Source organism: Carica papaya, chromosome 4 (genome assembly GCF_054855325.1).
Source record: "Carica papaya isolate Zhongbai chromosome 4, ASM5485532v1, whole genome shotgun sequence".
NCBI lineage: Eukaryota > Viridiplantae > Streptophyta > Magnoliopsida > Brassicales > Caricaceae > Carica > Carica papaya.
This window is the reverse complement of record NC_142312.1, coordinates 23135013-23158263: the sequence shown is the minus strand read 5'-3', so window position 1 is coordinate 23158263 and position 23251 is coordinate 23135013. Positions and strand designations below refer to the sequence as shown.

General features: G+C 37.7%; 1 protein-coding gene across 5 annotated transcripts; it reads left to right on the top strand.

The window, feature by feature from the left end:
* Window positions 1-22964, top strand: EMB2788 (ribosome 60S biogenesis amino-terminal protein). 5 transcript variants are annotated; one of them, XM_088218187.1, is made up of 14 exons: window positions 4-538; window positions 8057-9182; window positions 9335-10064; window positions 12901-13384; window positions 14132-14283; window positions 14359-17805; window positions 17906-18118; window positions 18919-19122; window positions 19263-19466; window positions 19980-20138; window positions 20464-20814; window positions 21113-21548; window positions 22209-22281; window positions 22636-22964. In XM_088218187.1, the coding sequence occupies exons 1-14, from the start codon at window positions 535-537 to the stop codon at window positions 22838-22840; spliced, it is 7788 nt and encodes a 2595-aa protein (XP_088074313.1). In that variant the 5' UTR covers window positions 4-534; the 3' UTR covers window positions 22841-22964. The 5 variants fall into 5 exon arrangements, with proteins under 5 accessions (XP_088074315.1, XP_088074313.1, XP_088074314.1 ...); XM_088218188.1 differs by having other exon boundaries at window positions 8048-9182; window positions 20512-20814; XM_088218186.1 differs by having other exon boundaries at window positions 8048-9182.
* The last annotated feature ends 287 nt before the right edge of the window (window positions 22965-23251 follow it).

The window sequence follows — 23251 nt, the reverse complement described above, 5'->3', positions numbered from 1 at the left end:
TCTGTTTTACCAAAACACCAAAATTTCCTAAACAAGGAGAAGAGAAGGCCGTTAGAGCGGCCAAAAACACAAAAGGGCGCTTTCTTCTGCAGGCGGCGGCTAGTCTTCTTCTTCTCCTTCAACGGCAACCATATTCAGTTCTCTCTCTCTCTCTCTCTCTCTATATTCCTCAAGGCGAACACAAGAAACTACAAACTCTCTGTCCCTCCGAACGCTATCTTCTTCTTCTGCATTATTTATCTCTGCTCCTCAATCAGCAAGGCAGAAGCAGAGCCGTCTCTCAAGCAACACAAGTTTGTCTCTCGGCGAAGCAAGTTTGTCTCTTTCTCACAGCCAGTCGCCATCTGTCAGTCGCTCATCACTGACAGTAAGCAGAACTAGCTCTTTTACTGTGTAGAAAAAGACCAAAGTAGAGAGGCAGATACGGGAGCGTTGTGAGCAGAACCAGTGATCAAGGAGAGAATTAGAGAAGTAGAAAGGAGAAACTCAAATTTTTGAGGAGACAGAGGAGGGAACAGGATCCGTTGACATTAAATGGGTATACTAATGCTCTTCCTTTGGTACTTTTTTTTTTAAAAAAGAGAGACTAGCGCTTTTCCTTCTGTTGAGTTGATTTAATATATGAAAAACACTGGTTGTACTGTCGAATTTTAACTAAGAAATATAGCTATGAAGATGGACCTTGAGAATAATTTTATGTCTGTTGGATTGCTTGTTCTTTTCCATGTACGATTGCTTAATAGATAGGTGACATGAAGGTTAGATTAGCGAAGTTCACTGCACTAAAGGCTAACATGTTTTCCACAGCCAATGACTTTCTATCCTTCTGCCTCCAAATTTAAGTGCTTGCTATGTTAACAAAATTTATGTTGTTCTCCTTCATAATTTTCTCCAAACAGTGCACCTATAGGATTTATGATGTTTATTTAAAATGGGCTGAAAATAGGACTATACGAGTAGTGCGAGAAGGGAAGTTAGATGAACTGCATAAAATGTGTTCAAATATGGATAGATTTTTGTTTTTTTTTTTTTTCGTTTTTTGTTTTTCGTTTTCCCATTGCTGAATAACAATAAAATTGGTAATGGCATGTGGTTAATTATCTTGCGGTGGTAATTTTGGGAACAAATTCATGAAATCTAAGATACATGAAGAAGGGAAATATGAAAAATTTAGGTTTAATCAATTGAACTGCCTTTGACCTCTTGCATAAGATTTTTGTCTTTTACATGATGATGGATGTTGATAATTTGGTTGGTCAAGTTTCCTCTAGGAGCAATTGGGTTGATTAAGTTGGTGTCCAATTTTGAAAAATAGATCCTTTCTCTTTGCTTTTGGTTTTTCATCTAACTCGTGCATGGTCTATTCATTAGGGATGTTAAAAGGACCAGTTTCCCCTTTTTCTTTAGTTTTTACTTCATTCCTCCTTTGTGTTGTTAAGTAGCTGTTAAGAGTATATTTTCTGTTTTATTTTCTTTTATTCATGGTTTCAATAGGCGTTGTTAACTTCTTTAAATTTGGACCTTCCTTTTTTCTTTTCCTCCATATCTCTAAAAGCTGTTATGGAAATAGAAAGTTTGTAGGAACATGTTCAATTCAAATGTTCTTTGAAATAAAAATGTAAAGTGTGATATTAATATGAGTACCAAGGGGGTGTCAACCCATGTAAAAAAGTATTTACAAGTCAATCAATTTATCAATTAAGTTCCCTAAATCCTTCCTTGAACGTGAAGAATGACCCAAAAACCAAAAGCTATGGGTCTGCAACCATATGTTCTTAAGTATGTCGAATCCATTCACATCATCCACCCTTCAAAAGCCCTTTTGTTCCTCTTCTTGCACGCTACCCGCATTATTGGAAGTGGTATTAAATCTGTTTGCTTACTCCTACCCTTGGTGCTCCATGCCAAATCTCGTTTCTCTGCTATCACTTAATTGATGTGTAATAACCTGTAAACCATAGCCCAAAGCTGATACAATGTCAAAGACCAGAGCAAAATATGGTTACAATTCTCCTCTACCCTTTTAGGTTACAATTCTCCTCTACCCTTTTACAAAAGTAGCAAGCATTTACCAAAATCTTGTCCCGTTTTCTTAGATTGTCAATAGTTAAGATACATGTTCTGTTTGCCTCTGATGCAAAAAACGATATATGAGGTGACACTTTTACCTTCTAAAGTAGTCTGTTGGGAACCTCATACCATGACCGTCATGTTTAAATAGCTGCTTGTAGAAAAATTTGACTGTAAAAAACCTATTCTTTGTAAGACTCCACTAGGGACTATCGTTAGTACCATCCATTGACACAAGGGAAAGTGTCCTCAACAATTTCAAGTATTCATCTACCTCCCAATCACTTAAGTTTCTCAAAACCAGAACTTTCCATATCTTCTCCTGCTCTTCCAGTTCGATGACTAGATCGCATATCTTAGCATCTTCCTGTTGAGCTACGACAAAGATGCGAGGGTATTGATCTCTGAAAAGAACCCCTTCCATGCTTTGTCCTCCCAAATTCTTACTCTATCCTCAAACCAACCTTTCATCTAATATATGCCCGAAACTTTTTCTTTCTTGCCCCTATCTTCTTCCACACACTCTTATCGTAGATCTTGACATTGTTTCAGTAAACCAACTCCCTCTTTTATACCAAATTTGGCAGTAATGATCCTTCTCCAAGACGCTCCCTCATTCATAAACCTCCACAACCATTTACCATGCAATGCCTCGTTCATTTCCATCGAAGACTGTAATCCCAAAACAACAAAGATAGTGGTTTCTTGATCTCATTTCAAGCTATCAAATGATATTTTTCTTCTATCTTCTGCATCACCTCAAGGAACCTGCTTTGAATAGCTTTGAACTTTTTAGCCACACTCATGACATAGTCAAGAGTGATATATAGTGTATAGATAGGTTGCCAAATGTACTTCTAATGACAGTGAATTTTCCCCTTTGAGAAAGGAGGTTGCGCTTCCACCCTGCAAGTCTTTGTTCAAATCTGTCCATGACTGAGTCCCATGTCTTCATGTCCTTATAATTTGCACCTAGAGGTAATCCTAAATATCTAACGGGTAAGTGGGTCATGCTACAATCCAAAGTCCTTGCTAGACCGTTTGAATCTCCACTTCCCAATCTTACCATCTCTGATTTAGCCAGGTCATTACTAAGTCTAGCGGCCGCATGGAAGCCATCAAAACACACCTGAGATTGAGAATAACACCTTTACTGGTTTACAATATGATGCCCCACTCCCACTTCTAGACCTGTGAACAAGTCTCATTCCTTGACTCATATGAACATTCTACTTAAAACTTTCATGACCACAATGAAGAGTGATGGAGAAAGAGGATCCCCCTGCCTTAACCCTCTAGAAGTCTAAAACAAAGATGACGGTCCTTCATTAACAATAACCGTAAAGGAAGCTGTGGTGATATACAACTTGACCATTGCCGCCATTTTTCCTTGAAACCGACCCTCATGAGCATATAATCCACAAAACTTTAATTCACATGATCATACGTTTTCTCCATGTCAAGCTTGCACAACACCCCTTCCCTCTTCCTATGTACCAACTCATCAAACAACTTCATTAGTAATCAAAGTAGCTCAAGAATTTGTCTTCCCCTTAAAAAAGTGTGTTGAGACTCTCCAATCACCTTGTCCATGACCTTAGTCATCCTTCTTGCAGAACCTTGGTTATCAACTTGTAGATACACCAACAAGGCTTATGGACCCGAAATCCTCAATGCTCTGTGCCCCTCCAATCTTGGCAATAAGTACTACATACGGAGGCCCCAACTTCATGTAACTCCTGGAAAAGATCTATGACTTCCCCCTTTATTAAATAGCAAAATTGTTGCAGGAAATCCCTATTAAAACGATTTGGACCCGGTGCCTTGTCTCTTTTGCATGCCACTAGACTTTTAAGGATCTCCTCTTCAAAAAGCCTCTTTCTAGTTCACTCCTATTGGATTTGTCAAGGAACCCAAAGTTAATGCCATCCAATTTCCGTCTCTAGTTGAACTCTTCTTTATAGAGCCTATAAAAGTAATCTCTAGTCTTTTACCTTAGCTGCTCGTTGCCCTCCACCACTCTGTTACTAATCTCCAAGGACTCCACATAATTGTTCCTTCTGTCATGGTTGGCCAGACAATGAGAGAAACTGGTATTACGGTCCCCTGCAATGATCCAATGGGCTCTAACCTTCTGTCTCCGGGATATCTTCTCCATCTGAATTCTGGTGGCTACCTCAAACTTTAAGGACTCCCGTCAGGCTAAATCTTTGGTTGTCGAAACCCCTTCCTCTTCTCTTCTATCAATCTCTTCTATTTCCTCAAGCATTGGCTTCATCTCTATTTAATGTCTGATCCCACCTCATTGTATCGTTTCTTGATTTCTACTTTAAAAACTTTTAACCTTTGCACAACTCTATAGCTTTCCATCCCACTAGGATTGGTTGCCACCCCCTTACCCCTAACCTTGTCATGGAAATCTTCCATTTTCAGCCATTTATCATCAAAACGAAATGGGCATGGTGCCCACTTAATGCCATCCATCTCCATACTTATGGGGAAGTGATCAGAGATGATTCTCTGCATCTGTTTTTGACAAAAATTTGCCACTCGTACCTGGCAAGACATCGACACCAAGAATCTATCTATTTTGGAACATACTGGGTTGATCATTAGATTAGACCTAGTTTATTTACCTCCCACCAGTGGCAGGTCCATCAATTCAAGTTTGTCCATGATGTCCTTGAACTCTTTTGTACAGCTACTAGAAAAGTGTTCCCATGATCTCTCACTCTTATAAAGAAACATGTTAAAATCTCCTCAAACCACCAATGGGCTCTCCCACTTATTCTTATATGCTTCTAAATCCTCCCATTAGAATTCTCTGTTCCCGGCATTCGCCTTTGTTGTAGACACCGGTGAAAACTCTTCGTAGCCCATTTTGATGGTGTTTGAAAAGACAAGAGACAATACATTTACCCACCAATGTTTCCTCACAGATTATCATCCTGGGTCCTTCCAAAGTAAGGGAATGCCTCCTGAAGTGCCTTGGGCTGGTAGCTCTCTCCAGCTCACCTCCTTAATCTTCTGCAGCTTATGAACAATCCCCACTGCAATTACTTCTATTTTAGTTTTCTGCAACAAGTCACTTAAGTATTCCATCTACTCATACACCCCTTGATAACTTGTTTCTTCTTGTAATTATTAATTCCCCTCACATCCCATGATATAATCTAGCCAAACATTAATTACTGTGCTTATCTACTTCTCTTGCTCCTCCCTCCCCCCTTTTCCCCTTCTCACCCATCATAATTGACTGTTGACGCCGGTCTTCTACCTCTCTAGACCCTCTCGAGCCCCATTCTCCACTTCGCTTTTTTCTTCAAACTCTCCTTCCTCTCTCTTTTCTTCTCCTTTCTATCTCACAGAACAATTCCATAGTTTTGCCCTTCATGCCGTCAGAGGACATCCCCACCAGCCCGTTTAACCTTTTGGACTTCTCAATCATTGACTAAGAATCTTCATCCTCCAACAATTTTTCGGATCTCTCCTCACACACCTCCTTTACTTTTTCTTTTCTGATTTGCAAGGCCAGCCTCAAATTTTCCCTTGCCTCCTCTTCCTCTATCTTTTTACCCACCGACACCGCCTCCATATCGTCCCCACTTCCCCGCTTGGTCCATCATCTTCCCTGTTATCAATTTCCGGCTCTGCATTAAGATCATCATTTTCCTCAACCGCCATCATCATCACCACCATCACTTTGTTGGTCCCAACTTCCGTTTTGGTCTTGGTCACTGAAACGGATTCAGTCCATCCAGCCTTCAAGCGCCAAGAACTACCATTTATTTCTATCATTTCGCCATCTCTGGCACTGGAACCCTTCCCCTCCACCAGATTCACCAGTGCCGCCTCCATCTTTCGTCCTTTGCTCTTTGCTACATCAACATCTTCGAGTCTTAGGGTTTTCTGGGATATGGGTCGTCGGGCTAACTTGACTTTGTTATTAACCCGAAAGCATTGGATGGAATAACCCGACCTTCTAAATCTCAGCAATAGTCCAGCTCAGGCAGCTCTTTTTCTTCCATTGGCCCATATAACGCTTTTGCCCAAGTTGTTAGGCCTTTGAGACGACTTGGCCTACTCGTTCTTGACAATCCACTTGCTTTTCTCTGCCTGGATGTATCTTTGACACACTCTAGCAATTCTACTCAACCCATTACTTAACCCTCATCTTTCGTTAACAGTTTGGTCCAACAACGCCATCCTGGCCCAAACGAACCCTCCCCCCCCCCTCCCCCCAAAATACTGTTGTTTTGATTCTCCAAAATGACTTCCAATATTCATGTTTTGACCACCAGCTTTTTGAAATTTACATCTATCGGGTCTTGAGTCAATATAGACCCACTTCTCTACCGGGCCTCCTCCTTGCGCTGGTCTCCTTAGCACCTCTTTAAATGATCCGCCGTTCTTCACCTCGAACCTTATCCTGATCTCCGTTCTACACCATCGACAATGGATGGTAGCCGATATCACTCCCTGCCCTATATGACCCCCGCCTTGGACAGTCGGCAGCCTCGAGTCCTTCCTATTTTCCTTGCCTGGCGATTCAAGTTTAACCCCAGCTACCTCATGAAGGGCAATCATCATCCCCCACAACGCGTCCACTTGCTCCCCCTTCAGCACTTCAAGCTTCCCCCATTTCTCACTAACATCACTGGATGCCTTTTGTGTCTATTTTGACCTAGTGTCATCCACAATGTGTGCCGACCCCTCCGCCTGCTCCTATTCCATATCCTGCCTCCTTTAACCTAGAAAAACTCCTCAAAGTAAGTCAGCAGGCACTTCACATCTTCATCCAAGAGATATATAGATTTTCAGTAACCCCTGTCATTCTAATAGATCCTTATTCTTCTCCTTCCCCGGCAACATCAAAGGTTTTTGGCTCAATCAGAAACCTCCTATCTCTGGATGTCATTTTTGTACACCTCTAGGCTTTGCGGCGCAATGCCACTTCTCTTAGATACCCCTACTCCAAAACCCTAACCTCTTAAAGACCTAGCTTCTCCTTTGATTCAGCCCCTCTCTACTGCCTTGAGTGCTCCTCTCTATGACAATCCCTCCTCTCTATGACAGCCGCTTCTCTCTACGACAGCCTGTCTATTTGGCTCGACTCCTCTCTTTCGCCTCGACCCCTCCTCTTTGCAACAGGTCCTCTTTATGGCAGCAAGAAGGTGAATTTTATATACTCATAGCCTGATGTATCTTAATATTTATAACTGATGTACCTTAATATTCATTCTCACTTGCAACTATAAACATCCAGAAAACTAGAACTGCAACTATAGTGTCTATGTTTGATTCAAATATCAGTTGTATTAGCATGCATAGTTGCAAATGGGAGGAAGTAATTGTGAAATGGGAGGTCTTATTTTCATATATCAAGGAAGACAATAGGAATGCCAGTGAGATCTAGTCTTTGACCGTGGACAGAGCATCAAGGAATCTTTGGGAGCAATGTTATACAAAGAAATTTAGAATTTTGTAATTTTTATATTTACTTTCTTTCTTTTGGTGTACTTTTTAATTCTTCATCTCTATGTATTTTGTAAATATTATAATTATTAAATTTTTATGTACTAATGAAAATCTCCTATCAGTTGTGGCAATAGCTAGGTTTTAGAAATGCATACATGACACAGTTAGTCAGTTAGTCGCGGTGCCTTGCATCTTCCTATCCTTTACCACTTTGAACCTTAAATTTCTAATTCTCACATGTGCATGCCTTAATGACATATTTCGGTTCCAAGAGGATAAGTGACCATTTTAAAATATACCATTTTTATAGAGTTTTGCCTCTGCTTCACCGTTGTGGCACAACTGAGCATCTTGTTGCTTCACTATTAAAAATTTAAATTTTATAGTGATAGGTTTTTCATTTATTTGGTTCCTTATTTCACCTTATTACTAAATTTAATGGGTTGCTTGTTTTATGAAAGATTTGATTGGTTGATTGGTTTAATGTTCAAACTTGTAGTTTTGGCAGGTGATGGCAACGAAGACACTAAGATTGAAGGAGAAGAGATTTCAAAACTTGTTTTCAAAGCATCCCATGAAGCTAAACTTAAGGAGCTACTGCACAATGTTAATTCCATTGAGTTTAAATTATACTCTGATGCTACAAAAGAGTTCATTAAGTTACTTAGAGGCGAATCAGGAGCTGAATTGCTCCATCTCTATGTACAGAGTTCATCCAAGTTGATAGAGCTTCTAGAAGCATGGAAGCTTCAACAAGGAAAACCTGGAATGTCATACATCTTGTCTCTAATATCGGCTATTTTGAGTCATCCGGATGGGAAATATAAGCTGAATGATAGGAATAATATTGGTGTTAGTAGGGTTATTGATAAATTCACTCGCTTGCTTGTTGAAGAAAAATTGGAGGATATATACAAGGAATTGAATAGTAAGGAAGGGAAACGCCAAAATGCTGCACTTTCGTTGTTGGCATCAATGGTTAGGCGTGGTGCGGGTCTAGCTTATGAGATTGCAAAGAAATTTGATTTCAAAATTCAGGGATTTTCAAAGCTTGCAGAGTATAAGCGGAAGAATGCTGACAACAAAAGGAAGCATTCAACCAGAAAGGCATTTGTTGGTTTTGCAATGTCTTTTTTGGAGGTTGGAAAACCCGGATTATTGAGATGGGTTCTGCAGCAGAAGGAAATGTATTCGGGCGTCCTCCGTATGCTCAATAATGACGATGAGGAGACTATTATTCTTGTTTTAACTGTACTGCGGGATAGGATTCTTACCAGAGAGTCACTGATACCACCTGGTCTACGGAGTGTTCTCTTTGGGAGTGTCACTTTGGAACAGCTAATTGGCATATCTGCAAGAGAGGATTGTGGACCTGCAGCAGAATTGGCTTATAATGTTTTAGTTGTAGTTTGTACGGATCCTTGTAATGGATTAATGCCAGATTTAAAGAGACGTCCAAATCCATTGAGAGGTAATCCAAGGAGATTATTGGGGCTCATGAAGAAGCTAAAAGCAACGGAAATTGCTTATCACAGAGACTTACTTTTGGCCATTTTTAAAGGAAGACCATCTTTAGGTTCAGCATACATGAGTGAATTCCCTTACAACCTTGAAGATTACACATCACCCACCTGGTCAGCTTTTTTATGTGGCATAAAGTTTCATATATGTTTATTCCTTTTCTTTTTCTTCTGAAAAGATTTTATGTTATTTGCTTATTTCCCCCAAATTGTTTACAGTTAATATTTATTTTTATAAAGATGCATGGTGACTGAAATACTTGCAGGTTTCCTACTGTTTCTCTGGCAGCAAGCTTGATTTCTTCAATGGGCATGTGCACTCCTTTTGACCTCCTTGCTTCTCAGTCTTATGATGTAGCTTCGTCTGGTACTGCTAATGTGCAAAATATTATGAGTTGTATTTGTCCTCGTTCATTGAGCCGAACAGTAATCAATAAAGGATTGCTTCATTCTGATGTCCTTGTAAAGCATGGAACTTTGAGACTTCTTTTGGAGGCATTGAAGTTGTTGGATTCTTTAATTACAATGTTAAACTGTCATTTTGACTCAGATAGTCAGATGATGCATAATTGGGGTTCTCTTAAGCAGGAAATTCAGAACGAAGCACGGAGTTTGCTTCCTGATTTTCAGGTTTTGTTAACTTTACTTTCCTCACTTAGTGGCCGTAATAGAAGTCAAAAGTTGAGTCTAAAGAGAAAAATGAATTTGGAAAAAGATTGTGAGCATAGCAGTAAAGTCACAAAGAAATCAAAAAAGGATGGCATGAGTGAGAACGTGGATATCATCATAGGAGGGATGAGTTCTGCACTTCTGCCAGGGGATGATGAACAAATTGTTGATGCACTTATTATGGTTGAGTCAGACACTAAAAAGGAATTTGTGAATGTTGTTTCTGAGATTTGGGCTCTGGATCTATGCTCCTTCCCTATTAGTTCACCAGAAGATGCAGAGATATACTTTCAGTCCAAGCTTCTTGATGCTCTCAAAATTTACCTTGTAAGTTTTTTTTTTTTGAAATAAACCTTATAAGTTTTTAATCTTATAAATATAAATTACCAGATATCACAATGCTATATTACTAACAAGTGCTATTGACATTTTTGTTGTGGTCATTGGAATGAGTAGTTTCTTTAGATAAAAAGAAATAGTATCAGGGAATTCGTAGTTTCTTGATCAACTGGTGGCTAATGTATATGAAGTGAATATTTTTTTTTTTGAAGTAAAAGATAAAAGTTTCATTATTCACAATGGTATTAAAGGAATATTACCCGTGTATAAAGTAATTACATATCTATTAAATGGTCAATAACACACCTTATATCTTTTCAATCTAATATGTCGTGACTTATCAGAATAGAATAAAAAGCATGAAACCATCTATTCTTAATGTTTACAAAGTCCGTTTCAATTCCCCAAAAGCTCTAGCATTCATTTCCTTCCACATAACCCAAAAAATGGTAAGTGAAATTTAAAATAAATATTTTTTCTGTTTACAAATACCTGCCTAAGCCAACAACTCTTTACTTACATTACCCGCCATTACCCAACTCACCCCCAACCACCCGAACACCGACATCCACATGCTGTGTATAACCAGGTAAAATAACAAAATATGGTCGCATGTCTCCTCATCAGCCATGCATAAGTAGCACCGATTAACAAGATTGTTGCCTTGCCTCTTTAACATATCAATAATCAAAATACTTTCTTTTGAAGCTTCCCAAGTAAAGAAAACCATCCTAGGGGGAGCTGTAGTTTTCCAAATTTGTTTAAATGGTGCAGCCATATCATTCCCACCGTCCCATATAGAAATATAATTGTAGTAAGACTAACCGAAAACCCATTCTTCTCATCCAACTTCCAAATACTCTTATCCCTCCGGTCTTCCATTTTAATTTCTGCCAAAACATTGAGTAAATTGCAATGCACTCCACCCCTTCCCCCACCACCATTCCCATACACCTTATCCACCATTATATCCCTCTCACAAGCAATACTATAAATGCTAGGGAACCTTATCCACCATTATATTCATCCTGCCAGAACCTCACACTCCCACCATCCCCCAACTGCCACCCCATACAATCCCAAAACCTGCTGCCACCTCCACTGATTTTCTTCCATAAGCTCATCCCATGTGGTTTAAACTTCCTTCTTCTCCCTCTATCTCGCTCCCAATTCCCCATCTCACCTCCGCCACCTTCCTCCATAATTTACCTTCCTCACTACAATACCTCCAAAGCCATTTCTCTTGAAGTGCAACATTCAAATCCACAATAGATCTAAGGCCAAGCCCACCCCTATCGATAGGTTTCTTCACCTCCTCCTACCTCACCAAGTGATATTTTCTACTCCTTTCATCATCTCCCCAAAGGAGTCTACATTGGATCCTTTCAAGTTTTGAAGCAATGGTAACCGGAATAGTTAATATAAAAAGACAGTAAATTGGTAGGTTAGCTAAAGTACTTTTGATCAAAGTAAGTCTCTCACCTTTTGACAAAAAACTCCTCTTCTACCCCGTAAGTATCTTCTCAACCAAGTTCTAACATTTTTAAATTTTGCCCCAAGAGGAAGCCCAAGATATTTGATGGGCAACGTAGTAATTTTATAACCCAACACCCTAGCCATCTCCACCTCATCCCTTCTATCCCCAATCCTAACCATTTTCGTCTTTTTCTTGTTGATTCTCAAATTGGACACCATTTGAAAACAAATTAAAATACATCTCAAATGGAGCAAAGAGAATAGGTCCGGTTCGCAAAAAATGAGTGCATCATCAGCAAAAAATAAGTGTGAGCTCTTCACCCTAGAATCCCCAGCCCCCATCGAGATGCCTCTCACCAAATTAAGATCACCAGCCCTCTCCATAAGCTTACTAAAAGCTTCCATAACAGTAAGGAAGAGAAGAGGCGACAGTGGGGAAAATATTCTTTTGTTCAGTTATAACCTTGTACCCTAACTAACTTTTGCTGGTAATCACAGGTGTTAAATCTCAACTCTCAGTAAATAGAGTTTGGTCCTGGGGCTTGTTTCTAGTTTTATATAGGTTTGACACTAAGTTTAATTATTTTCTGTTGGCTCAACATCTGAATCAGAGTTAATGGATTTTGTTCAAAATTTTCTCGGTGATTAGGTGTTTATACTAATACTACTCTACTACTTTTCACTTCAAAAAAAATTTTCTCAGTGAACATAATAAGCAGACAATTGTTTGATGCAATGCATATATTTTTGTTTCAGTTGAATGTCCATATTATTTCTATAGCATACAATTAGGTGAAGTTTTGACATGTATATGAAGCGATGCTGTAGTCATAAATATTGATGTAATATGGTGTTGCTCTAATCATTTAAACCTTTATGGGTGGAGAATAGTACTATTTTCTTTTTGCAAGAGCAGAAAATATTTCATATTTGTTAAAAGTTGTACCAATTATTTGATTTTGTTCTTTAGACATGATCTTTACATTTCTATTTTGCAATCATAATCATTCTATATTTCTATGTTGTTTCAGATGCATCCATCCCATATTAGCTTGTTGTACTATGACCGTGCAGCATTGATATTATGTGCCTTCAGCTCACAAATAAATCTGTGACATCTGTGCCGTAGCCAAATTTTAGTTCTGAAAATAATTGGTCAAACCTTTGATCATTTGGCGATTAAATTTTATACTCTCTAAAATGTACTTGAGTTCTATGTTCCATTAAAAATAAGGAGTTTTTCTCTTAGATTGTATTCTATTAATTAAGGACATGTTTACTGGCATTAATTATTAAGATCTTCTTTGTTAATTTTGGTTCTCAAAAAGTTATGTTGAATCTTGTGCAGCGGACTGTGCACAATGTGTTGGAAGGTTCATTTGATTTTTTTATGAATTTTCTGAGCAACCCTCTAGCATTATCAGCTGGTTTGCAGCGCTCTTTCTTGTCTTTGCTGAACGAATACGTTGGATGGTCTCCAGGGAGTGGAATTTCCATTAGACCCCCACCTCTGATGTACAAGCATTTGCAACCATTTATTAACTTGTTAATTCTGTCACCAGCTTCTGACATCAGAGATCTAGCATATAATTTGGCACGAGCAGCTATGTTAAGTACTGGTGCCTTTGACAGAGATCTAAATGAAGTTGGTGCATGGTTTTTATTTTTACCTGGCTATAGTCGACTTCTAGTCGAAGGGGTAGATGCTGCACAGAGCTTGTCTTCAGTTGTTGTGTCATTCTTATGTGATGCTGTTTCTACGATTGGGAATAATTTATTCAAGTATTGGGATCTTGTCAGGCACCATGTTTCCCGTTTGAAAGGTTTTAAAGGTATTTGGTAACTCTTGCAGACTTTTGTTAAATTATGTAGGTACTTATGTGCCTTTTATTTGTCAGTTGAATTTATTTTTGTCAAGAGCAATTAATTTATATCTATCTTACTTTCTTTTGTTGTATATATCTCAATAGTTCAATATATCTGGATTTTGTCTGACGAAAAATCGAAGGGCTATTGTTTTAGAAACCAAATGGAAGGTTTTGTTGGCTACAAAAATGTTCCATGTTTTTGGGTCTTTGAATGCTAGTTTTGTTCTTAGTTATCTGAACACATAAGTTTTCCTAGTATGACAATTAATCCACTTGTAGTTTCTTTCTCCCATTCTTAATTGGTTCATATTTGACTCCTAAATTTTGAACTGATAGATTGTAGTCTTGGTGGTTTTTTGTTTTTCTGACCTCTCATTCCTTGCTTGCTCATCAATAACCAATCAGTTATGGATTGTGCTCTAGATCCTTATTAATTTTATTCAAAGGTCATCATCAAGTTATGAATCCTGATCTGCAGCAGCCCCGTATGATAGGTTAAAAAGAGTATTGTACTTAGCTGAAAAATTGTTCAAATGATATAATTACTGAACTTCCTTTTGCAGGCTAGTTTAGTGAAATCTAATTGCAATTTTCTCCCTGATTCCTGTTATATTTTTGAGTGTTTGGTGTGAGTTTGTCCTTCACTTATAGAAGCACGATAAAGCGTGGGGGGTCTTTTATGATAGATTTTTCTGGTCCTTTTTCTGGCAGGTGTATCTGCTGATTTCAGTCCCCTTATTGTATGTGTCCTGCTTAAGGGTACAAGGTTACTGAGTTCCGAATCCAAATCTTATACTTTACCAGAAAAGTCAATTATATCACTATATGTGTCCAATACTTTAAAGTATCTCTTGCAAACTCAGGTACATATTTTGAATTTTTACTTTGTAATTCCAAGCTGTTTGTGAGTGTATAATGAGAGAACCGAGTCTTGATAGGTGGATGCTGGATTGTTATCTGCTTTGATTCACTCAATTTTGTCTGAGAGCTGTTTGGTTACTGATGATTTTGGGGATTCAGTTTGTGAATGGAGGCCATTGAAATCCTTGTTGGACTTTTCACAAAATGTATTACATACAAAAGCTTGTTGCTTTTTCTCTTCTGGCAGAGAAGCTAAGGCTGCTGATAGCTCTTTTGCAAGTACACTTGGTGAAGTGAAAAAGATTATAAGAAATGATCATATTGATGAAATGGCTGAAATAATTAAAGCCTTTTCTTCTGCAATGTTATGCACAACGGCTGATGAGATATTGAAGAGCTTTCCACAGGTCATAACCATATGCCGGACACTTTCTGGAGTTCCTACTTCATTATTATCGTCAATAGTCTTTCTAGAGCAAACACTTTTTACACGCCTTTCTAAGTTATGGCCTGAAATGTTTTCATCTGCTTTGGAAATGGCTGTATTGATGATCCATCATGAAGGCAAAGAAGATGGCACATGTGGTGTTCCTGGTCGTTCTTTATCTGCTGAAGAAACGGTAGATATTGATGGGATCCACTCTGTTGCCTCTGCATTTTGTTTCTTTCTGAAGCAAATGCCTTTTCATGTGTTATTTCCTGCAATTATAAGTGTTGATATTCTTTGGTTTTTGGAGCCTTCAAAAATTAAGAACTTGCTTTTGGCTAGGATATCCGAGTGTGCAACTGATTGTCTCCTTCCCTATATGCGCCTTGTTCTATTTTGGTTTTATCAAGTGCGATCATCTTACATAATTGAACCATTGGATGGACTCAGACAACTTTCTGAAATTTGTTTGGTTCTCCTAAAGCACTTATTATCTCAACTATTGGTCTTGAAGCCTGATTCTGAATATTCTAGAACTGCTCCAACTTCTTTATCAGCTGAAAATATTCAAGTGGCTTCGATCATCTTCCATCATCCCATTGTGATAGCGTCATTGTCCCATCCTTTTAGTTGTGATAAGGAATTTACAGAGGGAAAGATTGAGGTTAGTTTGAAGACTCTTCTGACTTTATGCAAACAGAATGTTCATGAAATAGATCATCATGTCTTGGATCTGTTGACAGCAACATGTGAAAACTTCTTGTCCCACTGCCAACGTTCTATTCCCAAATTTGAAGGTGGAAAGAAGCCATTTATAAAAGCTTTTGGTTCCCTGGTCCAAATGCTACTTCTAGAATTCAGGAACAAGTTTGATCTTTGTGTTGGGACTGAATGCTTGATGCCTCTTCTCCCAGCATTTTATGCTGTTCATGCTTTAATTCAATTCATATCCCCTTTTCGGCTTCTTGAATTAGTGCATTGGATGTTAAATAGAGTTTGTGGAAATGAATCGTCTGTTGAAAGCTCTTTCAAGATTTCTCTTCTCTCTATTGGATTTTGCATTGTTGGTGATGCTTTTGAAATACTGTCCATATATTTGCATCAGCCTGTTTCGAAGAGAGCAGCTTATGAATTATTTTGGGAAATTGCAGGGAACAACTTTGATAGTGATCTTATTGAGGGAATCTATGTAGAAGTATGTAATTTTGCCACCAACTTTGAGTTAGATTTTGCAGATGTTTGTTTGCTAAAAGTTGTTAATGCTGTGTATGGATGGAAAAATGTTCAGCAGCATAATCTTCATCAATTAAGCTTAGTGATGTCAAGAGCTATCCAAAAAACTCCTGTAGAAATTGTCTCTCACTTTATTTACAGAACAACCATAGTAAGAGCTAAATTTTTGTTCCTTTTGAGTGAGATGAGTACCCTGCATCTTTCAATCTTTGGGCATTTATTTCTAAGTTTTTTGAAGCAAGGTTCAATTAATCAGGGAAGTGCGAAAAAAGGTTCACTTGTTAAGTGCAGCATAAAAGAAGATACTCGTAGAGATGCTCTTAAAGATGCAGAGTTTATGATGCTTCTGCCTACTGCTGTATCATATTTGAATTCAGTGCGTGTGAAATTTGAGAAGAATTTAAAGCATTTTGTAGAGATCACTTCTTTTTATTCAAGGACGATATTAAATGGTTTTCTTAACTGGAGGGCCTTTGTGTCTTGCTATATATTTGAGGAAGAATATGATGAACTCTTCACGTTGTCCACTGAGGAACTTCTCCATTGTGCTGATAGCAGTCTTCTCATGAAAGCAGTTCGTATGTTGCAATATCATTTTGCATGGAGTGGAGATTCAATGAAAATGAAGAGGCGGATAAAGCTATTTAATTCTATTTTTCCTTGTTCAGATGCAACTGATGATATGCTGGACTGTGATGTTGATGAGATGGAGTTTTTCTCAATTAACAAGTTGTTAAACGTCTTCAATATGCTTGTTGCCAAAGTAGCATTTTCTAAGATGTTATTATTTCCAGAGGATAGTCAGGTTTGCTCTCTTCCAGATGAAGCAGATAAGAATTTGGAGGAAATTTCTCTGGGAACAGGGTCTGCTATAGAAGATTCATTAAGGATGCGATTTATGAACATTTTGGTGGGTACATGGAAATGTATGGTCAAGAAATTTACTTCAGTTTCTGATGGTCCCATGGAAGGAAAGAGTGCAGATCATCTGCGGCTTCACAAATACTTTCAAGATTTCATCTTGAGAAGTATTCTTGACTTTACCACAAAGATGCACAGTCATCTTATCCATTTGGAGTCTGTTCCCTTCTTAGAAGAGTTGATGAGGTGTTCTCTCATCTACAGGTTTGAGGACCCGGCAACATTGAAAATACTAGGAAACATCCTATCTCTGCTCTCTGATGGAAATTTTTCACGTGATTTATATCTTCAACTGCTGCTTGCTCACTCTCAATTTGCCTCGTCACTCCACTCTCTCAGAAAATCATTTGGCTCTTATACTGGTACTTTTCTCAGGCCAATGTCCAGCATTCTGACATCATTTGCAATTGGTCATCCTAATTCAAGTGCAGGAGAAGGCAAAAGTGATTTGGCAACATCTAAGATTTATGCAACGTTGGAAATTGTTAAGTTACTCAAGATTCTACTTAAAAGGAGAGGTACTCAGTGTTCTTTTGATTCTGGGAAAGATACTGGCATAGAGCTTAAAGAACTACATTCGTTGCTTTTGTCTTCTTATGGTGCTACACTCAATCGGATGGACTTGGAAATATATAGATTAATGCATGAGATTGAGTTTATTGATGAGCCAAGTGCTGCAAACATCGCTGAAATGGATTACTTGTGGGGAAGTGCTGCTTTGAGAGTAAGAAAAGAAAGAGCATTGGAGAAGGATAGATCCAGTGCTGTAGTTGATACTGAATCAGTTGAAGAATGTCAAAGAATTCAGTTTAGAGAAAATTTTCAAGTTGACCCGAAAATTTGTGCAACAACAGTGCTATGGTTTCCTTACAATAGAATTGTTACAGATGAACCTTTGTCATCAAGCAAGCTTCAATTAGATGATCTTAAAGATGTCCATGAAGTATATCTTTCAAAATCTTTATTTTATGAGCTACAAGCTTTCTTTTGGTCTGTGCTTTCCATGTTGACAGCTCTTAATATATACTTTTTATTTTATGCAGATGGATTCTCCTGATCTTGGAAAAATAAAACGATATGATCCAGTTTTTATCTTGCGTTTCTCAGTTCATAGTCTGTCTGCAGGCTATATTGAACCTGTAGAATTTGCTGGTTTAGGCTTGCTTGCAGTAGCTTTTGTTGGCATGTCTTCACCTGATGTTGGGATGAGAAAACTGAGCTATGAAACTCTTGGGAGATTTAGCAATTCTCTGGAGGTAATGCTTTTCTTTTTTTCTTAATTAGTCATGCATGTGAATATAGCTGTTTGTCTATTCATGCATGTTCATACTTGTCTGCATGTGTTGGGTTTGTAAGTATGCATGCATGTGCAGGTTTGTGAATCTGTATGCATGTATGTGACAGTGTCATCTAGCATTTTGATGAAATTTTCATTCTATGCTATGCATTTGTCTTTTTCTATGTGGATGTTGGTTTTAGAGAGCTAGAGCTTTTAATTACCAAAAGCAGTTGACTTAATGGTGAAACTATGGTCTCAAATGGCCTTTCATGCCATCATTGACACCTGGTGGAAGGTGAATACTGAGCTTAAACAAGTTGACCAACAGAAGATACTGGAGCTGTTTCGTGAATGATAGACATATGCTAAATTGCGAGTATACCAACAGCAAGTTAGTATATTAGAAAGCGAGATTTTGCTGTTGTTAGTTTTCCCCTTCTCAGCTGAAAAATGTTTTGGTTTCTTCATGTCACACTGTTCAGCTGGATATTGTGTGCATCTCTTCAGCTCCACTTTTTCCATAGTTCAGGGAACTCATAAGAGAAGGAAGTTAAGATTTTCAGTAGTTGATTCATTCGGGAAGCAGATGTAGTTGATTCATGCAGGAAGCAGATTCCTCAGGATTTTGAGCACGAATGTCTAAATGTGATGCTGAGTTCTCGATCATAAAGCATTTGTTTTATTGACTAATCATCTTTCAACTGTAGTTAAATTTTTTTGGTGCTGAAATTTTGCAATAAGCTGTTTGTTACCCAGATTCGAACTGTTTATTTGCAGAAATGCTCAAAGAATAAAGATGCAACACGACTTCAGCTTCTATTGACATATCTGCAAAATGGAATAGAAGAACCATGGCAGAGAATCCCTTCTGTTATTGCTCTGTTTGCTGCCGAGGCATCTCTCATATTGATGGATCCTTCACATGATCATTACCCAACCTTAACAAAGGTTTTGATGCATTCTTCTAGGGTGAATTTGAAGGTACATCATACATGTTTGATGACCAGAAAGATTTGTAGCTTACATTTGGTTGTTTTACAATCCGTCTTTATGCTTATGCATTGTTTGTTTCTGTTTTCTCCCAGTTTCTCGATAAATACTTGTCTGGTTTCTATTTTCAGGTCATACCATTGTTTCGGAACTTTTTCTGGAGTACCTCTGTGAATTTCAAAAAAGAAAAGCTTTGGATACTTCGCCTAGCTTATGCAGGGCTAAATATAGATGACGATGCTCAGATATATATCAGGAACTCCATTATTGAGACTCTCCTGAGTTTTTATTCTTCTTCTCTGGCAGACATTGAATCAAAGGAACTAATTCTTCAGGTAATTTCAATTTCCCTATTAATAACTCATGTTTGTCCTGTCACAGGAGAATCCCAATACAAGACCACTAGAAATCTGCAAAATTGGAAGGACTCACGCTATTGTAGGTCAGGAGTCTTCCTCTTCCTGCTGTGGGTCCTGCACATATAGAACCTCGCAAGTGGTTAAAGTTTTATCTGTAACTGGAATTGAACTGGATTTTGTTTAGTAACCAAATATTGGATAAGATCTATGCTGAGAGTGGAACTATGTTGAATAGCAATTACTGAGCATAAAGCGTTAATCCCTTTTCTTTTTTCAAGTCCAGACAATTTTTGACCTGGGTGTCGGTTTACATATCATCTTTGCAAATGTGAAGACTGACAATTGGTTTTGTAACTTATTTTAATGGGGTGAAGTTCAGGGTTTTTGGCTTTTCAAAATGTGAATCCTGCATGCTCAACACATTAGATTTAATGAGTATTAAGCTTACCTCATGTTTACTTCAAATTTTGGTCTTGTCTTGTTTTGCAGATAGTGAAGAAGTCAGTTAAATTGCATAAAATGGCTCATTACCTAGTTGAACACTCTGGTCTACTCTCATGGTTATCATCTGTTCTTTCACTTGTTAGTGGGACACTACTTTTTGGTGAAAACCAGTTTTCCTTGACACAACTCGTTCTGGTCACAGAGGTAGTTATCCATTGATAGTATTTTTGTATCATTTTATGTAATAAGTCCTTTTTTTGTCATCATACTAGTGATATATGTCTATGAGTGGATGGCTACACTTTCTTTCTTGATTTTATGAGCTTGAAGGCACGTATGTTCTCTGAATACCTCATATGCTATTCAGTGAAAGTACTTTTTATCATTTTATGTAATCAGTTCTTCTTTTGTCATTATATTCATGAAGTGTCTAATTGCACTTCCTTTCTTAATTTTATGAGTTTGAGCACACATTTGTTCCCTGGATACCTCATATGCTATTCTAACATTTTTATGCAATTTGAATTAGGTTGTCAATGATGTCCTCTCATTCAGAAACATTGTTGAGTGGTTGCAGAGATATGCCCTTGAACAGCTAATGGAAATTTCGTCGCATCTGTACGGACTCTTAGTTGGTGGGTGGATGTTGATAAAGGAAAATGTTGCACTTGTTCATTCAATTTTGCAGATATTGTTAACAACTCTAAAGATATCCCAGAAGAGGAAAATATACCAGCCACATTTTACCTTATCACTTGAGGGTGTAGTTAAAATTTATCGGGCTGTTACTGCACATGATCCATCAAGATCCATTGTAAATGCGGAGCTTGGACTTAAAGTGTTACTTATGAGCACACCTCCCAGTGATATTCTCCACATGGTATCTTTGCCCCCTCTCTCTTCTGATTCTCAAATTTTTCCTGATTTCTCAAATTTGACATGGCTGCAAATTCTTCCTCTTCCTAAACAAAATTGGAAAGAAAAAACCAACAATCATATTTCGTTGGGGGTTTAGAAATATGCATGGGTTCTTAAAACTGGACGAAATGAACTGGCGTTTTAGTTTTGATTTACTCTCTCTTCTCGTTACGATTTCTATTGTGTGCTGCTGATGAATTCCTCTTTAATGTAGTGTCATCATTTTTTTCCTTATCACTTTTTTCCTCATGGTTTTACAGGATAAAGAAATGCTTTCAAGTTTTCTTACGTGGGGAACCTCTGTTGCTATGATATCTGACTCTAGACAAATGTCTCTTCAAAGAGAATTCAGTCTAAATTTCAAGAGAGTCTTGGAGGAAGTTCCATCTGATGAGAGTTTGGTATTAAAATTTTTACGCTGGCTTGTAGCTGCTGTAATTCTTGGTGAGCTTTCTTTTAAAGGTGTTGAATTGAGCCCTTGCTTTTCAAGAAAGTCAAACGTGGACAATCTGCATGGTTTGTTGGAATATGTTCAAAGAGAATGTCAAGTGAGCCGCAGAAGATCTGATTCCAGAGAACTATTAGCTTCTCAAATCTTTTATGTCCAACAGCTTCTTGGGATGAACAGTGGAGTGCTCTCTTCTTCTGTTTCTGCACTTTCCCTCTTGCTGTCTTGTGATGCCTCCATATTTGCAGGTCTGCCATCTGAGTTAATTGATAACTTGTTTCATATCCTTGTTTGAGCAGCCAAATGAATAAAAATTGTTTCTGGAATGAATTAATCCTTATATTTTGGTGCTGTAATAATCTTGTAGAAGACTTCTAAAATTTTCCAAACAGGATTTCTATGTGGTAGACCAGGATTTTAAAATTCCTGTAACTTTGCTATGAGTTAGATCAATTTGGTGTCAAAATCCAAGCAAGACGAAAAAGTTGACTAAAATACCATTTGGTAATCTGAAATGAGGCCATTAGCTGCTTCATTTGAGTATACTTAGGTTGCATTTGAATGGGCTACAATAGAAATACAGACTGCAGAAAAGACAGATTACCTAGAGAAGAAATCATGGTAATCTTTGAATCTGAAGAGATCATTATTATGTTTTCAGGGCCTTTATTTTTCAGTGTAAGACTTCTTTGGCCTATATTTAGATAGCATAGTTGATTTGATCTGCATTATTGTAAGTTTACACCTTAGATTTTATGTTTTTGTCTTAACTGTTGGACTAATAGAATTAATATTTTTCGGTGGTTTTTTCTATCTCGAAAATGGATCTGTTACTGGTTTGATGTTCTTTAGCAGATTTGCCTTTAATATTCTGACTTGTGCTAAATTAGAATCTGATTTCATTGTAGGAGATAAGCCTGCCATGGTGTCACTATTGTTGAGGATACAGTGCCCTCCTGAGGTTAATCCTTCTTGGAGATGGTAAGATATGAAAATATTGGTGTTGTAAGTAAATTAAAACTTAATAAAGAAATGGATGCTGGAATTGGAGAAACAGATTTAAGACAGATGGCTCAATAATCTCCTTGTCACTTTTAAGTTTTTTTTTCTCTTTAGTTTCTTTTGCTGAAAGAGCTAGGTTTTTATTTATATTTACATCGAATGAACATTCCATAAGAATACATGAGCCATTTTGGTAACAAATCAGCATTATTGGAAGTTTTGGCAAACTTGCATATGTTAGATTTTCTACTCACTTTGAAATGTGGATTTTTTCAACTCCCTATCGTATCACATATTCTATATTTAAATTTTCAGCTTTGTTCTTCGTTACAGGTCATTTTACCAGCCGTGGAAAGATCTTTCGTCGGAACTCTCTGATCTACAGAAGATTGATGAACTTCATGCTTGCCAGACTCTTTTACTGTTTTTTGCAAATACGCTTGGAAAGAAGTCATTAGATTCACGTTTTTTATTGCATAAAACTTTGGAAAGTTGTGGTGTATTTAAATGGGAAAAAAGTCTCATAGAATCTGAGTGATAGTTAAGGCTAGTAGTCTGTTTATGGCTCTATTTGTGATTGTATTTAAACATTGTTTTACTACACAAACACCATTAATTGTATATATAAATGAAATGAAAAAATGGAGAACATGTTAATATCAGTCTCACATAAGTGATCCAATATTTAGTTCACAAACGCAATAAATATGGAAGTGAGACAAGCGAGACAGAAAATTCTCGCGAAGTATGTGATGCAACTGGTTCCAAAATTAAGCTTTGATTAATAATCATCATCCTTCATCAGGTAGGAGACGTAACAAATACACACACCCACAAAGTGTGTATATAACTACCCTCTTTTGGAACAAACTGGACCATATCTAGGTAGTTAAAAATGAATATTGAACTTATAACACCTCTATTCGCTGAAACCACTTATTAGGTAGTA